At 32.1% G+C, this 21,938-nt stretch overlaps 2 protein-coding genes across 2 annotated transcripts; one reads left to right on the forward strand and one right to left on the reverse strand.

Annotated features, from left to right (window-relative positions):
• Window positions 1-1,446: 1,446 nt before the first annotated feature.
• Window positions 1,447-3,573, forward strand: LOC133819326 (histidine-containing phosphotransfer protein 1). The gene is made up of 7 exons (XM_062252530.1): window positions 1,447-1,710; window positions 1,836-1,915; window positions 2,106-2,236; window positions 2,436-2,504; window positions 2,899-2,970; window positions 3,115-3,187; window positions 3,301-3,573. Exons 2-7 carry the CDS (start codon window positions 1,856-1,858, stop codon window positions 3,358-3,360), a joined length of 465 nt encoding a protein of 154 aa, XP_062108514.1. The 5' UTR covers window positions 1,447-1,710; window positions 1,836-1,855; the 3' UTR covers window positions 3,361-3,573.
• A 1,542-nt stretch (window positions 3,574-5,115) lies between these two features.
• LOC133819324 (nucleoside hydrolase 3-like) lies at window positions 5,116-10,354 on the reverse strand. The gene is made up of 13 exons (XM_062252529.1): window positions 10,126-10,354; window positions 9,723-9,984; window positions 8,864-9,043; window positions 8,615-8,725; window positions 8,049-8,381; window positions 7,778-7,954; window positions 7,383-7,670; window positions 7,151-7,273; window positions 6,875-7,072; window positions 6,485-6,738; window positions 6,186-6,390; window positions 5,757-6,062; window positions 5,116-5,673 (listed from the first exon to the last, which is right to left on the reverse strand). The coding sequence occupies exons 2-13, from the start codon at window positions 9,927-9,929 to the stop codon at window positions 5,359-5,361; spliced, it is 2,697 nt and encodes an 898-aa protein (XP_062108513.1). The 5' UTR covers window positions 9,930-9,984; window positions 10,126-10,354; the 3' UTR covers window positions 5,116-5,358.
• Window positions 10,355-21,938: the final 11,584 nt, after the last annotated feature.

Here is a 21,938-nt window from a genome sequence, read left to right on the forward strand (position 1 = left end):
TTTGTGTGATAGTTTATTTTTTATCAAGTGATTGAAACTTTTTTTTTTTCATCATATTCACCGAATGACATTGTGAGATACATTAGAAACTAAAAATAGTTTATACATGTATACTACTATCTACACCATGCCTTTTTCTATTATTATTTTATTTTTATTATTATTATTTTTTAAATATTATTATATTTTATATATATATATCATGTAGCCATGTAAATATATATCTATACACTGTGTTTAGATGTCATATATGTAGAGATTATTGATATAAATATTTATATATATTATAAAACTATAATCCATTCTATTATATATATTAAAAAAAATAATAAACTAATTTTTATTAAAATTATAAATAATATTTATAAATTTAAAACTACGCAAATGTACAATGCATTGCTTTTACCTAGTATATTAAAAAAAAGTCTTTGGTCATTAGATAGATACAAAACATAATCAACATAAAATAATAAATGATGTGATTAGAATAATAAGATTAAATTTGAAAAGAGAAAATGAGAAAGAAGATATTACCAGCTTATTGTGACAAGGCTTGTCCCCAATTACAGCATAACAGTCCGTGTTTAATGGACCATGGACTTGAAACGTTGTCCAAAATGTTTCAAAAAGTTACAAAAAAAAAATGTAGATTAGATTAGAATTAGTGAGATAACATACCTATGGCACTTGAAAAACATAGGACACCTTTTCTTTAAATAATTATAATAATAAAAAATATTTATCAAATGCAATGACACATAAAGAAATAATTAGGATATAAAAGTTTGTTGTTTTAAAATTAATTAGTTGCATTTAAAGGTTGGGTCCAAGAAAATTGACATTAACCAATTTTTTTGGGAGACTTGCTAGAGATGTGACTAAATAAAGAATGAAATGAGTGAGTATATGGTGAAGAGTTGGTAAAAGATGGTTTCAATGAAAGTAATGAATTTAGACCTGACAAAAAGAAAGTGTAATGAATTTAGTTGAAGCTGAAATGTACCAAATGGGTTCAACTTATTTTGGTAAGAGAATTTCCAAAGAGAATGATTTCAATAGATTTCCATAATTTTCTTCAAGAAAAGAAAAAAAGATTACAAATTGAGGGATTTTCCTTTTTCCTTTTGAGCATATAACACAGAGAGAATTGACATTTTACAATGTAGAATCTTCTAGAAGAACTTTGCTGATTAGGAAAAAAATATGTAGAATTTATTCAATAATTGCCTAGGTAGAGTTTTTTATTCTCCTTTTTTATATACATATCTTTTTTATTTTATTTTATTAATGCAATCACTTGTATAATCTTCAATTAGAACCATTACATTTTTTTATTGAAAATAAAGTAGGGGTAGGGAAAAGTTGGACATAAACATAATAAGTTATAAAAATAACAAAAAAAGGAAAGAATAAAAAAAATAGAGAGAGAAAGGGAGACAGGCTTAAATGCTCATAAATATTTCATAGGAGAGAGCAAAGTTGGTCTAAGTGGGGGCTGTGATATTGTGATATAACAATCCAAAACAGAGCACAAATCCTGAGAAAGATAAATAGAACAAAAGGGGTTTAGACTCTACAAGTGGGAAACACTAGTAGAGCTCTTAACTTTGCTCTCTCCTTTGAAATGCTTACTCCATAGCAAAGCAGAGAATTTTTTGTTCTTTCCTGGTGTGCAGAACATAACATTCAATTCATCCAATACTTTTCAAGGTTTCCAAGCATTTATAACCCTTTTCTGATTGTGCAATAACTTCTCAAGATCTGCAATTCAAGGCTCAAGCTTTGTTGGGACATAATTTTTCAAAAACTTAGTATTGCTGTTGTGTTGTGTGTAGAGAAAGAGGAACCAAGAAATATGGAGGTGGGTCAGATGCAGAGACAGTGGGTTGACTACACAAAGTCTTTGTTCATGGAGGTAAGTAAAACACTTGAAATGTTCATTTTAAAAAAAAAATCAGGTGTATTTCTTTGATTGGTTTGTTTTGTTTTTGCTGATTTTGGTGTCTTTCTTTGATATGTTCTTTTGTTAATTTTTATGGATGTATGTTGGGTCAGTTTATTTTTCTCTTATTTCTTTCTTGTTGTTGCTATTTTGGTGAGAGAAGAGGTATCTGGACTCCCAGTTTTTACAACTTCTGCAGCTACAAGATGAGAGCAACCCTGAATTTGTTGTTGAAGTGGTGTCTCTCTTCTTTGATGATACTGAAAAGCTTCTTAATGATCTCACTGCAGCTCTGTAAGTATCCAAAGCTTCCACTCCTTTTCTTTTCCTTCTTATTTTAAGAACTCTTTTTCATCTATTTGTTTGTTCAGCCAACTATTTTTTTCTTTTTAAGCTTTTATTATGATCATGTTTTTTTTTGGTAACTTTGAATAGTCCATGAAGGTTTGTTATGAGTTCTTTTATAGCTTTTTTGTTTTCTTTCTCCATACAGAGAACAGCAATGTGTTGACTTCAAAAGAGTTGATGCCCATGTTCACCAGTTGAAGGGTAGCAGCTCTAGGTAAATACATATAAATGTTTTCTTCCTTTTGCCTACTTTTTTTTTTCAGTCTAATGAAAGCAGTGCACTTTTTTCCTATTGAAGTTTTATTTCAGAAAGATTGGTTTCAAAGATCCTTATTTGCAATTTTTACTGTACAAAATAATGACTTTTTTAGTTTCACTTATTATTATTATTATTTTTTTTTGTGTGTGTGTGTGTGGTTTGGATCCATTGGCTTCTAGCTGAGCTTGCTACTGCTCCCAACTTGGTTTAAACCATTTCTTTACTCACTTTATGTATAGATTAAAGACTATGGTGGTCAGGCTCAGAAGTGTGACTTTTTCTCTTGAAAGGGTTGGTTCAAGTCATTCTAACTCATTATTTTCGGAATTTTGTTTTTGGTTGTTAACAGCATAGGTGCAGAGAGAGTTAAAAATGGCTGTGTTGCTTTTCGCAACCTCTGTGAGGAGCAGAACACTGATGCGTGAGTTCTTTTGCTCTCAAACATTCGCACTTTTCGTTTCTTAAATGGCCATTAGTTATAAGAACATGTAAATACGAAAGAAAACGAGATGGTTCATATAAGGGTTTTGGACTTTTGATAATCTTTGTGAAATGTTGTCTGCAGGTGCCTTAGATGTCTTCAACAAGTAAAACAAGAGTACTATCTTGTGAAGAACAAGCTTGAAAATCTATTCAGGGTAAGGACAATGAAGTTGTTTTTTGTTTTGTTTAAACAACTTGCTGATTTTTGTGAATGTTATTATCTGGTATAATCAGTCTCTAACTGATAACTATATTTTGTGGGGTGCAGCTGGAGCAACAAATTGTGGCAGCTGGTGGGTCAATTCCTATGATGGAATTAGGATTATAAGGCTTACCAAAAGCTAAAAAACAAAAAAAACAAAAAAATCAGACAAAACAAGAAGACGAGGGGTGGGGTTTGTTGTAGAGAAGCAAGCATGTTACAAGTGTTTCGGACACTTTGTCTTTGTATTTGTATTCTCTTTTAACTGATGGTGAATCTGTGATTGTGTATGAATGATTTTCACTGAGAGAGTTTATATCAATCTATTCTCATTTCCTACTTGTGATCTTCCATACCCAGTAACTCATTCATGCATTGCATTTTAACCATAGAAATATTATTATGCCATCTCATTGATGTAATTTTCAGGTTTTATCTCAAGTCATTAGGTCATGAAAATTTTACACCCTTCAGATTACTTGGCTTGGAAAGTTCAGCCTACAACATGACATCTTCTAACTTGGACAAGAAGTAATTGTTCCAATCAATTTAGCTTGTTAAAATCACCATCACTACATCATTATATTATACATCCTATTAGTTGTTTGCTACTATGTATTAAGCTTCATATGAGATCTTAGTTGGCATGCTTGCTGGCAAAGATTGACAAAAATTTGGCCTCAGAAACTCCATTTGTTTTATTGATTATATAAAGCCAATCGATAAGAATAGGAATCAATTTGCAAGATATGATTCTCTTAAAGGTCAATCGTTGATTTGTGGGGGATGTTTTTGTCATCCTAATAGATTATAGTGCCAAAACATCCAAATTAGTGGTGGTGGTGGCATAGGATACCCTATCTTTTCTTTTGTTGGGGCTGTATTCTTAAAATGGTATTTAGAAAGAGAAGGGAGAACTCCAGTGACAAGCCATTTGCAAAGCAAATTCAGAATATTAGTCTGTATCAAAAGTACCAAGTTTGATTAACATTGGTGGTGTCATAGTGACAAAGGTGCTTATTTAGTGCCATCGTTTTGGCAGGTCTAAAATTTAGAGATAAGAGATTGGACTATTTAGAGTTGCTTAAATGATAACTTGTTATAAAGTCATTTTTACAAATATGTCCAAGAGATTTCAATTCAATAAATTGCTTAGTTAACAACAATACAAGGTTTCACAACACCAATAACAATTACTTCACAATTTTGGTCAGTATTTATATCATGTTTGGGGGTGGCTGAGAACACATATAAAAGTGGGAAAGGAAAGCACGTGTCTTGGTGAACCAACCAAATCAAATTTAGAGATTGAACAAAATCTGAAGTGCTAGTATTGGAAATTGAAAATGGTGAACATGCATGCATGGTGCACGCCTTGCTTGTTCAAATAATTTAATGTTCGTCTTATTATAGAACTTGGAAACAAATATTAATGGTTTGATTAATGGCCGAAGAAGATGTGACAAAAGCTCCATACATATACAAGGATCCAAATCCTGAAATATTAATCCCATTATTTAATTCAACAGGGTAAGATATGCTGCTGACACCCCATATGGGTTTTCAGTTTCAGCACATGGACCTCCAAAATCAAAGGCAAGACATTGTAGATGAAGAGAAGAATAGTCTTATTCTCAGCCTTCGTATTCCGTTTTTCTTAATCCAAAATTATTATATATTTTTTCCTCAATAGTATAGTCTGATTCACAAAAAGACAAAAACCTTAATCCATCTTGTAGTTCTGTTATTCAATAAATTATATATAAATAAATGTATATCTTGATCTTCTGCTTTCAGTTTGTACTTTTAAAGAGTAAAAAGTAAAGTGAATTTATCATTACGAGATTACTCAATCTGAGTAGTCACTTGCCTGGAAGGAAGGAAAGAAAAATATTAAGCTCATCTTTATTTTCTAACAGTAAAAAATATATGGCACAAAACAATAATCTAATAGCATTTTCTTTGTTTCTATTATCTTTGTTTTTCTTCAACTAAACTACTTACAATGCACCACAAGCACTTTCCACTTTGAACTTATATTATCACTAAAAATCACTAAGGACAAATTAAAATCAGTACACATGAAGCTGTACTATGTCAAGAAAAAAGTAATAATAATTAAAATCATTGGTGTGTTTCCATAGAATCTTGAACCGGTATCTGATTCCACTTTCTTTTTTGTTCATCAAAACTTGCTATGACAGCAGACTGCTTCTCATAACTGAGCTGTTTTGCAAGAGCATTATAATATACAGTGTCATTAATGTTCTTCAATATTTTGACTGATTTTCCTTTCTTTACATCAATCCAAGTTTGCCCATCTCTTGATTCAATCCCATGAGCATAGGCTTTGATGGGTTTGACTTGCAATGATGGACTCAGATGAGAATGATCACCAGCCAAGAAAACTGCACCAAGGATTTCCCCCAAGAAAGTATCCTGCAATTTCAAAATTGTCTAAATTAGTACTATTCAAAATGCTGAAGAAAAAACACTTGTGTGCTAATGGATAAAAGCTTTACCATGTGCTTATATCTACTATGATTTTGTTTCAAAAGATATAGCATTGACAGCAAACGCAGTGCGAAACGAGACTCAGCTGTCTTCTTAGTCCTGTCCAACTTTTTCAAGATCTCTGTATACGAGCTGACACTGCGCTGGACACTGAGTGGAATGAGTGTGATATCAAGTGTTGATTCAAAGACTGTCTTTGCAGCCAAAGGATCAAGAAACATGTTGAATTCTGCGAATTTATTCGAAGGAACTGAAAACAAATTTCCTTTGTCCATATGACCACTGCTGATATGTCCTCCAACTATATATACATTCTGCAGAAGGGCATAGACATAATTGGAAAATGTCAGAATTGGAAAGAGTTTTGGGTTTTGTAGCCTGCAAACAATTAGTCTTTTTGGCTTGTAAGTCTACTTTGGATTTCTCTTTATACTCACTTGAATTAGAGAACTTGCTCTCTTGTTAGATGAAATAAGCTTGGCTAGATTAGTTAAGGGTCCATTGGTGAGTACTGTAATCTTTAAACCCGGATCAAGTGTTCTCAGTACAGAATCCCAAACTTCATGTGAACGTGGTTGCCTTAGTTCAGGATGATCTGTATCGCGAGGAGCTCCATACTTGACAGAATTTTCTGCTGTATACCTGATACATAAAAAACTTAAAACACTTTAGTTCAACTCTAATCCAAAAACCAACAAAGAAAACTATAATATATATATATATATATATATATAACCTTCTTGGACTTCTTGGTAAATCTCGAGCCAGGCCATAGAGTGTGTCAGAGTCCAGAAATCCTCCACTGCCATGTGGGATGGCCTTAATGTATTGGCAGTCCCCAATGATAGAATATGTTGGAAGAGACTGGTTCAATGCGAAAACTTCTCCTAGACCAACTGGAATGTCGTCGCGACCCATCGTATGAAGTATATCATAAACAATGTCTATTGTTGCAGCATTTGCCCACCCATTTGGGCTTACTATTATTGCCTGCATTGCCAAGAGAGAAGACAACATGTACAGATCAAGAATACTGCTATTTTCTTAGCATCATTACATAAACAAAAGACATTTTCTTGTTGTCTATCGACATTTTTATAAGAGGCAAAACCAAAGCCTTCATTACCTTAAGGTTGATGACTTCAACTGGAACTTTCAGCAGATACAACAAAGCTAGAAAATCTCCAGCACTCATGTCCATGTCAAATACAACTGGTTTTCCTAGTCTCCTTTTTTTCAAATCTGGTTTGTAAAGAACTTCTTTGTAGAAAGGAAACTGTGTTGTAAAATTGAATCTTCCACTGTTTTGAGGAGCATTTAGCACCTGTGACCCCAAAATAATATGTCATAAACATGTATATGCAATCATTTTTAGAGCATGGAAACATTAACTTTGACTTACATTTAAGAAACTTTTATAAAATGTTCTGTCATGTGGGCTGCTAGGGTCCGGATTCAGTTTTGCTTTTGTTGCAACAAGAACTCGAACCGCCTCAGATCCAGTCACCTCTGTTGTATAACCATCCTGTTTACAAGATCTAAGGAACTTTAGATTAATGCCATTATACCAAAACAAAATAATACAAGTTACAATAGAAGTTGGTTGATGTCATATGAAAGAAGTAAGAGATTACCTTACATCTCCCTTTCCCATTATTCTTGGCAATGCAAAATGGATCTTCCAGTCTTGTTTGGACATGACCACTATGAACTCCACCTCTCTTTAAATTGAACTTGGGGACTTTTAGGCCATCAAACAATGGATTGGATCCATCTGATATCCCATAAGGCTTGTTTGAAGTAACAACTGTTATGTTCATGTATTCCATTTCAGCAAACTCATTTTCACCATTATTTTTATGTGAGTTTCTCATGATTGACACAGCCACACCAGATGTGAAGGAGTCCCACATGAAATAGCTCTACATATAGCACATTTATTTGATCAGATAAGGCAGAAATTTTAAGAGAAAAAATAAGAAATAAATTAATATTATTGGCTTGAGCTTAACATCAACTAGGACACTACCTTATAGAATTGGCCACCAAACCAAGTGTCACGGGCCATCTTCAAGGATTGGAAGGTATATTGTGCCTCATATGTATTCTGAGTCTTCTCAAATGTATTGAAAAATTCCTCATTTATAGGAATAGTGTTCGTCGCGTCCAAGGGAATGAGGGTGATAGGAATACCAGAATGAAACACCTGACAAATCGCCCCGTCGGTGTAAGTTACAGATAAGTTTTAGCTTCTTTAAAATATCTAAGACATGGTTTTGTTCAACTTAATATTGTCATACCTGGTATGCTGCAAAAGGGTCTGCAAAGATATTGAACTCTGCATAAGGATTACTAGAGTAGGCTGTATACAAATTGCCAGGATCACCACACTGCTGAGGAGTGCATGAGGTAGAATTTTTGGGGCAACAACCTGTTGGGTTCTTTGATCTCACTCCACCCCCCATGACAAAAATATGCTCCACATTTTTCTTCAAATGTGGATTTCTCATAAGGAAAATGGCTAAGTTTGTAAATGCTCCTATAACCATAACTGTTATAGGACCTGCAGATATTTTCTCATACATTACCTGCTGAGTAGTTGGTTGTTTAATAGGTCTATATCTCCTGCTTCCCTAAGTCATAACAAAATATTTGAGATTCATTTATGTTAGTAAATAATTTTAACAATTCATTGAGATTCAAATTTACAATGCAAAAAGATTGATTCTCCACTTCTAATAACTAATAAACCACATTCTATTCTCCCTGGAAGATAGCCAATTACCAACTCAACTCAAGCAAACATCTCTTTTATCATACATAGAATAAGCATAACAGATCAGTGGAAATAAAAGTTTATATATACCTGAGGAAGAAAAGCTTTTCTAATGCCAAAATTTGTATCAACATCCAGACGACCTCCAATACCTACTGGGATAGCTTGTCTATATCTACATCCCCCAGTGGTTGTAACACCCTGACATACATAAACTAAACACAAATTAGAGTGGCTTTTAACTGAGATTGTATGATATACATGTTATGGCAATGTATAAAGTTTTTTTATGAGGAAGAACAAAAATCAACATGTAGAAGGCAATCAATGAGCTCATGCCTGTTCTATTATGGGAAGATATCCACCAACATTAGGAAGAATGGTACCATCTTTTAGTATTCCACCTTCGCCGCCAACTCCAACAGCGATATCATCGCGCCCCATCATGTAAAGGATGTCATAGATTTGATTCACAGAATGTCCAGCATCAGTCCAGGCATTTGTGTTGATAGTCACACTCTAATAAAAAAGAAAAAGAAAATTCTTATGTGTCACTATGTTGTAAGTTGGTTATGTACTATAAATGGTTCGAAAATAAATTAGCTTTTGAGGAGAGAGATTTTTTAATGAGAATTAAGAGAGCTCAAAAAATTGGAGACTTTGGGAGCTAAAGTCAGAAAAAGCAAAGCAAGAAGCTTTTAAAAGTAAAAGATGTTATTATAGTAATTGGTAAAACACTAGGACCAAGTTAACTGCCAGCATTGAATTATTTGATCCGACATTATGGTCCTAAGGCCAAGAGTTCTTTTATCCTTTGACCATAAATACATAAATATTAGTAGGACCAAATATTTGAGAGATTAAGGTCCGAAAAAAGCAGGGTTTTTTATTTTACTACTTATCATCATCAATACCAGAAGAAAAGAAAAAGAAAAAGAAAAAAAAAGAAAAGAAAGAAAACTCAATGACTTGTTATCAAGGATTAAAATACATAACTGTCAATATGAAATAATCTACTCGTAATTGACTCATTGAATCAATATAGAAAGGGAAAAAAGATGTACTTTTTCATATATTTGTGCTGCTGTCCAACCTTTAAGTGGCTAAAATTGAGTTGGATATACTATATTCAACTTTGTAATAGACAAATCGTGAAAGACTGAAAAGATTATTGTTACCAAAAGAAGACTTAAATTACCTCTAACTCAAACTCTGATCTGTTAAGCTTTAAGAGGTAGAGCAGAGCAAAGAAATCATCCGTATCAACATCTGTATCCAAGAGAATCCGGCGAGGCCTAGGCTGAGGAGCGCGTTTTGCAGTGTGCAAATTAGCTGCAAATCCTAAAAGGAGTAGAACAAAAATAACCCAGAAGTTTTTTTTCAACACCATTTTCACTGTGATCATTTACACCCCAGAAAAGTATGCAGTCCTCACCAAACTTGATGAAAGCTATCAAATTCTGCTTGAGAAAAGGTTTGTGTTTAAGCCATGGAACAAAGTTTCAAACCAATAAAACATTACAATACAATACTTTGAATCAGATTCAATACATATGAGAAGAAGAAGAAGAAGAAGAAGAAGAAGACTGAATAGTGATTACCTTCAGTTAAAGCAAGAAAGAGACACAAAAGATTCAACGTACTTCTTCAATGCTATGTTGTGTATAGTATGACAGAGAGAGAGGAGAGAGAGAGAGAGAGAGAGAGAGAGAGATTACGGGCTATGGTGAGAGGTATAAATAATCTGCAAGATACACAGATAAGGAGGAGAGAAGTGCCATGACAATTTGATGTTATTGTCACCCATTGTTACAATGGCTGGTCAATGCTTAATTGCTATACCACCTTGGAATCATTTAATATATATACTCCAAAAAAAAAAAAAAATCAAAACTCAAAACCTTGAACTACTTTATCCACTTTTATTATTAAGGGAAAAAAAGTTTTGCTGAATCATTTTTACTTCTTAAATGGATTTTTTTTTTTTAAAAAAAAATCCTCACCATGTGCATGGCCTCTAAATTGGACACCATGAACTTTGGTTGGAGATTCAGTTAATTAGCAGTTTTTTTTTAAATATTTTTATTTTACCAAAATATCTTTTATTACTATTTTTTTTTTATTTTTGAAAATCTTTCTTTCTTTTTTTTTGACAAAAAAAATCTTTCTTTCTTATTTTGGTAAAAAAAAAAAGGAAAGAAAGAAAGAAAAACATAATCACCATGTAGTGATTTTTTTTGACCAACTATTGTCTCTTGAAAAATTAAACTTTTTGTCCCTTCAATTTTCTTTTCTTCAAGAAAATCAACTTTTTGGGATGAACAATGAAATATTATATAATCAACAAAAAAGTTGCTTTTGAACTTTTTAATTTTTACATTTAATTAAGAATGAGTGCCATTTTTTTCTAAAAAAATTATGTTTTGTAATATAAGCATACTATAAAGTATATATAAACTTAACATTTAAAAAGGAATCTTCAAAGTCAATAGATCTCTTATAAATGGTTGGATGTGAGTTTTCCAGTTATATTTATATATGGTTACCTAAAAAACCAAGACATTTGTACTCTTTTTCTTTGAAGAAATATCAAAGGGTTAGGCAATATTTTATTGTAAGGTGTGCCATTTGATTTTTCTTTCACTTATGTATATTATATGTTTGGATTGATAATGAAGTACTAGTTTCAATTTTATAAAGATTGGTATCTTGAAAGGAATTTAATATATTCAAATTTATGTTTGTTGTACTTTGTCAACTGTAATATAGACTACTTTTCTTTACCAACTATTTGTTTCGGTGTCTTTTTACATCATTCCCTTGATTTTGGTAATACAATTTCATTTAGGCTACAATGCAATATATATATATATATATAAAATATAAAAAGAGATTTTGAGAGAAAATTTAATAAAATAAATGACTCATTTTGTATTTGATGAATTCACTATGTTAATAAAATCATATTATAATTTTATAATGGTGTTGATAAACTATTTAAATCATAACCATATACATATATTCATAAATTAGGTTAATAATTCCATAAAACTAAGCTATTAAATTGATAAAATAATAACATATTATTTACTCATTACCAAATTAAAGTGAGTTAACTCTTGCAATCACTAGAAATAAAGTTTGAAAATACTCGTTGATAGAGAAAAAATAATAATAAGAAAAGAGTGTGAATCCCTTATAGCTCTAATCTAGTTATATCACACTTCTCCTATATTTGACTGTCCATTCCATTGTGATTGTCTCAACTCATGAATAAAATAATATTATTCAACTACATTAATATTTTTTAATGGAACAGTTCTAGAGAACCCTAGTATATCTCCATATATATTTTAGGTGTGGAAGATGAAAGTTGGACCTATGAGTCAATGATAATATTATAATATTGCTCATGGAAAGGTGTATTATGTACACATTCACACCATACAAAAACACACTCTAAATAGATTTAAAAATGAGTAAATATACAAAGATAATAATTAACATGTAATTAACATCCAAATTCCCCATTTTGTTGGGATAGGAATTTGGATCCCAAAGTTTTCCACTTTGGTATTTGTTGTTGATGCGTTTATATTATGACTTGATGATCTATTCATGTGTAAATAGGAATTCATAATTCAATATTTTGGGATCTAACTTAAGTCTTTAAGTGAGTTTGGTTTAGAAGAAATGAAAATAGATGAATATGAATGGAAATGAGAAAAGAAATAAGAATGAAATAGAATAAAAATTAATATGAATAAAAAAAAAAATATTTTTTCAATTTTACATTGAAATGGTTTTTCTTCCCATTTTCAAATGGAATAGTCTTCCACAAAAATAGTGAAAAAATCATTCTATTAAAGTGTCATTCCAATATTCTAAAATGCAACAAAACAAAAAAATAAAATGAAAATTGATTCATTTCCATTTCATTCCATTACCCCCAACCAATTGTCACCTTATAGTTGATTGGTGGCACTCAAAATAACTTGAAAAAACAAAAAGTGTAAAGAGATACTTTTTTTGAGGACAAAAAAAAAATTCAGCATAATCCTAAATTAAGTTCATATTTATTTTAAAAACTCATTAGTAGTAGCACTTCTATTTTGAATTATATTTTTCCCATAAAGATATAGTAAAATAACGTTGAAAGAAATAAGGCATTAGGAAGCAATTGGTTTCTATTTTCTACATTTATATATGGGGTAATTTTCAAAAAAGAAAAAGAAGAGAACTTTACATTTGATATATTTTGTTGGAAAGTAGTATGTATATATATATATATTAACAAAAAATATTAAATTTAATTTATTCATCATATTAAATTTTTTTTTTTTGGCAATGATAACATCATTGATTATAATCAAAAAGTCATAAAACCTAAAAAAAAAACTAAGCGTCCTTAAGAAAAGATGGGATGTCATCTAACTGCACAAGTTGTCTATCATTCTCAAGAGCATGCACAACTAATCCATGAGCAGCAACATTGGTCGTCTAACAAACATGGATTATGGACACTCTTAGAAATCTAAATAACAAACTTATTATATACTCTAACAAAAACCCTAGGTCATTGAAAAATATTGCTCTCTTAGCATAAGCTGACACGGCTGCAAGACAATTTGTTTCAATAACATGCACCGAAAGTCCTAATTAGAGATTCCAGTCCAAAGCCACCATTAACGCCACACATTCAACCCGTAGAACTATAAAGCACCCTACAAAATAGAAAAATCAAGAAAACATAAGAACATTAGTAGGGAGAAAGAAATAAAGTAGTGAGTCCTAAATATAGTAGTTATATTGAAAGATATATATATTTATATATATATAGATAAATATAGATAATACTCTGATTATTAGGCTTAAAATAAAGAAACTGAAGGGGAAGATGCCCCTATGGTTTAATAATACACTGTGCAGATAACATAAATGAAATCTACTAGAGTAACAAATCGAAATGTCATTAGAATAGAAGCGTAAAAAATACAACACAACCAAACTAAAAATGAAAATAATATAAACACCGATTTTATAATAGTAGAATTGTATATAGATGTATATATAGAGAGAAGAATTGATAGTAAAGGAATAACTATGAGTTAAAATGAACCTTAGTAACCATAGTAGTAGTCATAAGTACAGGAAGTGAGAAAGTAACAACGGTAGGTATTACTAAAATAATTAAAAGAACCACGACAGGAATTAGTAGATTGCTTTTACCTTGTAATCAAATTCTTGGAAGGAGACTAATATATTATCTGATGAATGATAAATATGACTTACACCATTTTGTATACAGAAGGCAAAATAGCAAAGTAAGATACGACCAGACAGTATCAAAATATATTGGTATTTCCTATTAAATCTCAAGACAAGCAATAATATTTTACAATAAGGAAGTAAAAGAAAATAAGTACCTTATAGTGGTTTAGGTAAACATGCTATGATATCTCCATTTGAATTCCGAAGAATAGCTCCTATTCCAATAATTTTGGAAACCTCATCAATAGAAGCATCAACATTCAATTTATGTTGATTCAACTGTGGATACCCTCACTGACTAGTTGAAGTGCACTTAAGGGAAACAACCGATGCCTTAGAAATCCAAGCCTAAATAGTCACAACAATAGGCCTAGAGGAATGGAATGACAAATAACAATATTAAAAGTCACAACAATAGGTGAATAAACTTTTATATTATTAAAAAGAAATTATATGAGATTATAGTTCAACTAATCATACAGACATAACCTTTAGTATAATCATAGTTACATTAACTAGTTAGAGAGTATATTTTTAGTTTGTACTTGGAACTGTCAGTCACCACTAGTACAATTGTAACATAATGCAGAAGAAAAATGAACACATACAATATATGCATATCAATAATATATTTAATACCGATTAGATTAGGATACAAGAGAAACACAATAGAAATAACGATGAATAAAACTAAGTATTAATAATTGCCTAACCAAGATTAAGAGAATAAACATGGAACATAATGACAGAAATGAAATAAAGAAAAAAAAAGCAAGTATAAAGTTTGAGATCCTGACCTGAGAATACTCTTGAAACAAAGATTTAATTCGGGACACAACAATATTAGGTAATTGTGGAAGCAAACCATGAGTAATATTGTTCCTTTCCCCCAAAATATACCAAGATGATAGTATGAATAACTCAAAATCTGATTGAGTAAGCACCTCAGAAGCCTTGAGTATCACTTGTTGAAAAGAGACATCAAACAACACTCTTTGTAGAAATTCGAAGGGTAACAATCTCCAAATCTTCCTGACCCCATAACACCAAAATATAGCATGACCATTAGAATCTTCAAGACAACCACATAAATGGCAACTTGAACTAGGTAATACCTTCCTATTATAAAGCCCAACTGACGTAGGTAAAATATCATGGAAGCCCCGCCATGAAAAATGTAAAATGTTGTTTGGTAAATGTAACTTCCAGAACTTCTTCTACCTTTAAAAAAAAAACAAAAAAACTGCTCTAGATGGAGATGGAGCAACAAAAGCTAAACTTGTGGCCAAAGAGTATCCGCTTTTAACAGAGTAATTACCGTCATTGGTAAAATTCCATAACCAACTGTCATCCTTAGAAAATCTGCTAATTGGAATAGAACAAATACATTCTTGATCAACCGCATTGAAATGCATTCGGAGTAGATCCATATTCCAGACATCTCTATTATCTAATATCAGATCTTTGACCAACAAATTTGAATTGGACACATCCACAGTTGTAGGCAAGAATGAAAAAGGACGTGGTAGCCAAGGGTCCTTAAAGGCTATAATATTTTTGCTATCCCAACACGTCAACGTAAACCTTCCAGTAATAGAGACTGCCCCCAAATAATACTTCACCAGACATAACTTGGTGTATAGCGAACTGAATGAATATGTCATTAGTACAACAAAACAATAAGGACAAAGAAGAGAATTATAATATAAAATTTTAAAGAGATAAATAGCCAACTTAGAAAGTATCAAAGAATTTTAGAGGCACATAAAAGTAGAGCACATAATCAAGAAATACAATATAGTGTTATAATAATGAGAAAACTGAAATATTAAATATTCACATAACGAAAAAAACCACTTCACCACTAATACAATGAAAATATAATACAAATGAAAACAAACTAACATAATACCTGAAGTTGTTAGAAAGTGTTTATGACAATAATATTTAGCCTTAAAAACTAAAGCCATTAAGAAAGTAGGATTGGTAAGAAGACGCCATGCTTGTGCAGCCAATAGGGCTTGGTTATAGTACATAAAATATCGAAAACCTAACCCTCCTTGAGTTTTAGGAAAACATAATTTGTGACCTGGGCCAACCAATGAATTTTACAATGATGAACAAAACAATTCCACTAATAGCGAGCCATCATCGATTCTAACTCATCACACAGACATTTTGGAATTTGAAAATACGACATCACACGAAAAAGTCCTCATAAATAATAAACAATATCTTATAAACTTCAAAATGATTCATGTTTAATAAATAAATAATTAGAATTAATATATGTGATTTAAATTAATTTATAATTTTAATATTGAAAATTAATTAAAAAAAAAACTAACCAACGACCTACGTTGGATTTAGTCATAACATATTGGATAAGTTGTGCTGTAAATTTTTTAAAGTGTCTTAAAGAATGAATAATAACGTTGTGATTGCATCAATTTGTTTAAATTATTTGTGCTGTTTAATTCTACATTTACTTTTCGTTTGTTTTTTTTCAACAATTTTTATTTATTTTTACACAAAATATAGTTGATAATTTTTGTTTATTATTATTTGTTAGTGAAGTTTTGTCTTTGTATAAACTTTTTCTTAAATCACATGATATTGATTCGTTGATATAATGAATGAGACATATTGTTTTTACACATTATTTGTACTCATAATGATATGACAATATTATTAATGATAAGTTATATGGTCTCACTCTTTCTAAATTGTATATTTAAAAAAACTACTATATTATTAGGGTTTATACATTTTTTGACCATGTGTTTTGTCTCATTATTTGTTTGGATCCTGTATTTTGACAAATTATTTTTTAGACCCTATGTTTTGTAAAATTGTTTAAATAGAACCCAATCCGATTTTGGTCAAAGTTTTCTCAACTGAAATCACAAATAATTCACCAAACTAACAATTCAGAACAAAAATAAAATAATTATACTTAAAAACTGTGTTGTTATATTCAATTTTTTCTTCATCAAAATTGAGTTTATGGGTCTATTTGAACTATTTTACAAAATATAGGGTCCAAAAATAATTTTTTTTAAATACAGAATCCAAACAGGTAATCGAAAAAAACACAAGGTCCAAAAAAATATAAACACATATTATTATGTGCACAAATAATATATAAAAAGTATTTATATCTACATTACTCATTCTTAATTTTTTTTACTTTGCTTTTTTCTTTCTTTCTTTTTTTTTTTAAAAAAAAATTTGCCCTATAAATCTCTTTTTTGTTAGACTTTAACCAAAAAAAGAAAACTGAAATGATTTTTCTTTTTCTTTTTAGGCTATTGAAAAGTATATGAGTAATATTAGAAGAGTAATGCTATATGCACCAAAATTATGCACTAAAATATTACACCAATTAACGTGACAATTTCATTTAACCAATCAATTTTATTTGAGTTGAGACCCACTATTTAAAAAAAAAAAAAACAGCGCCATGTGAGTTGGTGTAAGAGCATCTCCAATGAAGTGCAAAAAAGTTAGTGCAAAGCTATATTTAACACATCTTACAAAAATTATAACTCCAATGTTCCAAAAAATATGCCAAATTTAACACAAAATATAGCATGAGCCAAATTTGACACATCAATAAATGTTATTTTTTTATTTACTATATTATCATTAATTATTATAATTAAGTAGTTGACAATTAATGACCAACCATATATCATTTTTTTTAACGACAAATTTGTTGGAGTACATAGTTTGGATAATAAAAATTAATAAAAAAATTATTTTTGTATGTTCTCAATAAATATTAAATAAATTATTAATTTTGTTGTGTTAATTTACATATTGTGCATTAGAGCATAATTATAAATATTAGGCCCAATATAACATTAACTCATTTTTTGTGTTAAATTTGACACAAAATTTACATCTTGCATTGGAGATGGTTTAGTGTTTTTGTGCATAATTTTGGTGTAGATATCATTATTCATAGAATGTTCATAAATTATACACAAAAATTATAATGATATATCATCAACTTCAACCATACAAATGAAAATATTGTGTTCTTATTTAATAATTATAGTAACTAAATTTAATTATAAATTATATATGTGTAGTTTTATCATATATATTTTAGAATGAAAACAATAAATATATATATATATATATGTTTATAGAAAATTCACTATATTAGGGAAAAAAATTAGGAGACAATGAAACCGACAAAAGGAAACACGAAAGGATAATAAGATCAAAACAAAATCCTGAAAAGAATCCAACAGAGTCGACAACACCATTCTTCATAAATTTAACTTTTTAATAATATTTACTCAATATTTTATTAAATTATTTAGAGTTATCAAAATCATAATTCTAATTAATCATGTTAAAGTCAATATTGTCAATAATGGACAATATTCTCAATATTGTTAACATTTAAGATAGTTACTCAATATTAAGTTACCCAATATTTTATATCTTATTGATTGTCGTATATTATCACATCAATTATGGAAAATACCTTGATGAAAGGTTTGACCTATATAAATATAATGTTCTGGTTTCCAAGCTCAACGCTCATTCTCATACTCCTTCTAAAGGGCTAGTGAGAGCTTGGAAGCCCATTATCCTCACTAATACTTTTTTCCTTTTTTTTTTGCAGATCTAAAGCTTTTAGATCAATGTTAACAAAATCAATGGCTGGAGGTATACTCTAAACGATTCTCTTTATTCTGTGACAATATTATTCAATTTATTCCACATATTAGGATTGTTAATGCATATAGATATAAATTATCTAATATTTGGTATCAAGAGCCATGCTTACCTCTGTTGACGCCGTTTTTGGTCAACTTAATTATGTAGAGCACTAAACAATGATTTAGAAAAAAAATAGAAGAAATTAGAGATTTTTTACGTGGTTTAGAATTTAAAATCTGCCTACGTCCACGAGTCACTGTTATTATGAACACTATATCAAAGCTTCGGATGAAAGCAATTTGGCAGAGTCTCTTCTTAGTACAAATTTGTGCGTGAATACAAATGACCTAGTCCAGGTTATTTATAGACTTGGTTGTAGGAATATCTTCCCCAAATTCAAGGAAGTTACAATCAAATGTTTAAATTCAAATAAATATCTGAATTAATAATACAAATCAAATGCATTAATTAAGTAACGATCCCATAAAAATAGGGATTCGTTACATGGTGTTGACTAATCCCAAAGAAATAGGGATTTCCTAATAGCTTTTCTGTGTGATAAACACGTCATCAAGCTCGAACGTTGCTTTACCACGCTTTCGAGACCAATCAACTTCAAGCTCACCATTCCAAGTTGTTGCCTCCTCCTCTCTCGCCGAGTCGATCTAACTCATCCCTTGGAGAAAGTTGGTACGTTTGAGCCTGCAACTCATGCTCGAACATTGATAGCAGATCTGGAACTGTTTGTCAATTTGTACAAGTGTACTGCTAACACTTGTTATTCCCGAGCTTACTCTTTACGAGCCTACATTTTGAGGCTATTTATTTAATCTCGAAATTCTGGTGTAACATTTTGCCCCTCAAAAGTATTGGTTCGAATGCTATGAGAAGGAAACTTTTGAACTTCATTTTTGGAAAACGTGCCCACCTACCACACTCGAGTCTTGACACGTGTGCCTAGGGGATTGCATACCGAGCGTACTCGAGTACTCTTTTCTCTGTGCACGTCCTTTCCTATTTTTTTTTTACTGCCAATTCTCGAAATCATACATGGTCCATCAGATCACGTTTTAACCCAAATCACAGGCTCATATTTCCCCTTGAATATCACATTTTTGCCTATTTAGACCCCCTCTTCACCTTCTTCACCTCACCTTTACATTTCTACCTTTCAGAAAGAAAACCAGAGCAAAAAATAACATGAGATTTTTATGTTTTCCAAACCCAAGAAGCAATTCAACATCAGTTTATTTGGTTCTCTTGCGTCGTTCCTACTTTCGACCCTTCGATCCAGCATCTCCTCCTTCCCCGTATCAACTTTGTGTAAGTTCATCACACTTTATCACTCATTGTTTGTACATCTTTTTTTATATATACCTTCATGCATGAAAGAAAAGAGGACAATCCTAGTCCTTGTTATATTTCTATAATCTTTACTACACGCAGGAGTTTTTTGATTCATAGGGTGTATAATTTTTTATGGGTAGAGTAAGTAATAGGGCTTTGGATTAGGGTTTTAATGCACGTATCCTGATAATATTTCCTTTTTGGGTAACTGCCTATTTTTTCCTAGAAATTCAGGATATGCCAAACTGACAGTAACTGTCCCACTCTTCCTGTGGGTCCACTCTCGATGTCTCGAACTTTTAATATCTTGGTCTGACATTTGAGTCGATCTCGCTATTTCAAGCCTTCAAGCTCGATTAATGCAATCTCGTTATCTCGAGCTTGCAAACTCGAGTTATCAATTTTTTTAATTCTTCCCATTATTTCTAAATGATGGGCCCTCACCTTTTCCTTTCTTATTAGATGCCACAGTCTTTAGAGAATCTGTGGAGGCCCGAGTGTACGATCCCCTACCATCCACTATTTCCTCAACCCGAGTCCCCATTTTCCCGTAACCAACGACTGATCAGGGAGCACGAAGAGCGCCTTAAACAGGAAGATATTAGGGCCCACTTTCAACGCCAGATTGACGAGGTCGAAGAGGGAAAAAGAAGGAGGTTACAATTCGCCGTGTATCCTGACCCAAACCCCGAAATCCAACTAGTTTCGCTAGACCCCAAGTGTAGGGTCACAATAGCCTTCTCCCCAGGTGAACTATTTTGCAAATTCATGGAGAGTACTTTGAACCAGCCAACCACACACACCACCTCCAAAGCTCTTTCCATCCCAGTCTCGGAGAGCTCTTTCTTTGAGGCTAAACACTATCAAAGTTCCATCACTTCCACCAGGCAGATTTCAGAACTGCTTTCTTGCCATGTATTAAAGTTATCGGGCAAACTGGTGTGTCGGCCCGCTAGCTCCAACGAGAGGAGTTTCTTTGCCTCGGATGAAGACAACCCAGAGAGGAAAGTCAAGCTCGCGGCCTAGAGTCGCGAATATATGCGAGCTGGGGAACTACTGCCCTTGAAGGACTATTTTTGGAGCTTTACTAACTATGCCAGTATCACTCCATTCCAACTTCAGTCTAATTCATACAGAATCTCGGCTGCTCTGAGGTCGTTATACCACGAGATGAAGTGGGAGGGACCCTCGGCACGCGAGATCCTATATTTTTTCTGCCTCAAGAGTAATCCTTCTCGAGCTCACGACGGGGATGGCTTTTATTACCTCTTGAGTTATCCCAAGGAGAGAAGGTTGTTCGAGGACATTCCTAACCATCCTCCCAACTTCAAAACTATCTTCTTCTAGATAGATGGTCTCGCTCCTTCCTGATTCTATTCGTTTCAACAGATTCGTAAGTACCTTGTCATATTTCTCTTTTGTTTTTTTTTTGTTTCGAGCTTGAAATGTTCACTCAAACTTTCCATACAACTAACTATCACCGCCCACAGCCCTCAAAGGCCATGAAAGACCACAAGGAAGCAATCCTCAAGCTCCTGTATGGTCGATGTTCCCTAAAATATCTCCTTCATGAGGATAAGCTCCGACTCTGCGGTCTCCTTGGTGAGGGCGAGTCCACAGAAGACGCGGGAATCCACAAGTTTTCGAGATGAGAAGACATCCCTCTCCCAACTGCCAAGCTAACCTCTAGAAGGAAACCCTTGAGCTTGCACTCCCGGACCCTTATTCCTCGCTTAGCCGAGCCTCCATGCTCGAGAACTGAAGCGCAGGATGAGGCCTCACCGAGCTCGCCCGATGGAGGTAAAATCGTATTAGATCTATCCAAGTGGTCCCCCACTCTTCTTAGACGAGAGCCCAACGTTGTAGTTCTATTTAACGAATCCCGCAATAACTTTATGGTCTGGTCGGGGGTAGATCTTAAGGTGCATAGGTTCGATAGTTGGTTAGGGAAATACCAAACTATGTATAGTTCAAATGAAGTCTGGGATGGGATAATTGTCCAGTATGGGACCAAAGACTATAAGGACCTATAAAGGATGTCCCCCACTTATAGAGAGGGAACCCCTTTAGAATCATCTGAAGACGGAGGGATTTTCTAGTCCCTGAGCTTAAGCTC

Source organism: Humulus lupulus, chromosome 2 (assembly GCF_963169125.1).
Source record: "Humulus lupulus chromosome 2, drHumLupu1.1, whole genome shotgun sequence".
NCBI lineage: Eukaryota > Viridiplantae > Streptophyta > Magnoliopsida > Rosales > Cannabaceae > Humulus > Humulus lupulus.

Coding starts and splice junctions, on each gene's coding strand:
- LOC133819324 (XM_062252529.1), bottom strand. CDS start 9,929: ATGATCACAGTGAAAATGGTGTTGAAAAAAAACTTCTGGGTTATTTTT. Junction 7,671..7,777: donor TTGGTGGCCAATTCTATAAG/GTAGTGTCCTAG, acceptor TGCTATATGTAG/AGCTATTTCATGTGGGACTC. Junction 6,391..6,484: donor TTACCAAGAAGTCCAAGAAG/GTTATATATATA, acceptor TTTATGTATCAG/GTATACAGCAGAAAATTCTG.
- LOC133819326 (XM_062252530.1), top strand. CDS start 1,856: ATGGAGGTGGGTCAGATGCAGAGACAGTGGGTTGACTACACAAAGTCT. Junction 1,916..2,105: donor CAAAGTCTTTGTTCATGGAG/GTAAGTAAAACA, acceptor TGGTGAGAGAAG/AGGTATCTGGACTCCCAGTT. Junction 3,188..3,300: donor AGCTTGAAAATCTATTCAGG/GTAAGGACAATG, acceptor TGTGGGGTGCAG/CTGGAGCAACAAATTGTGGC.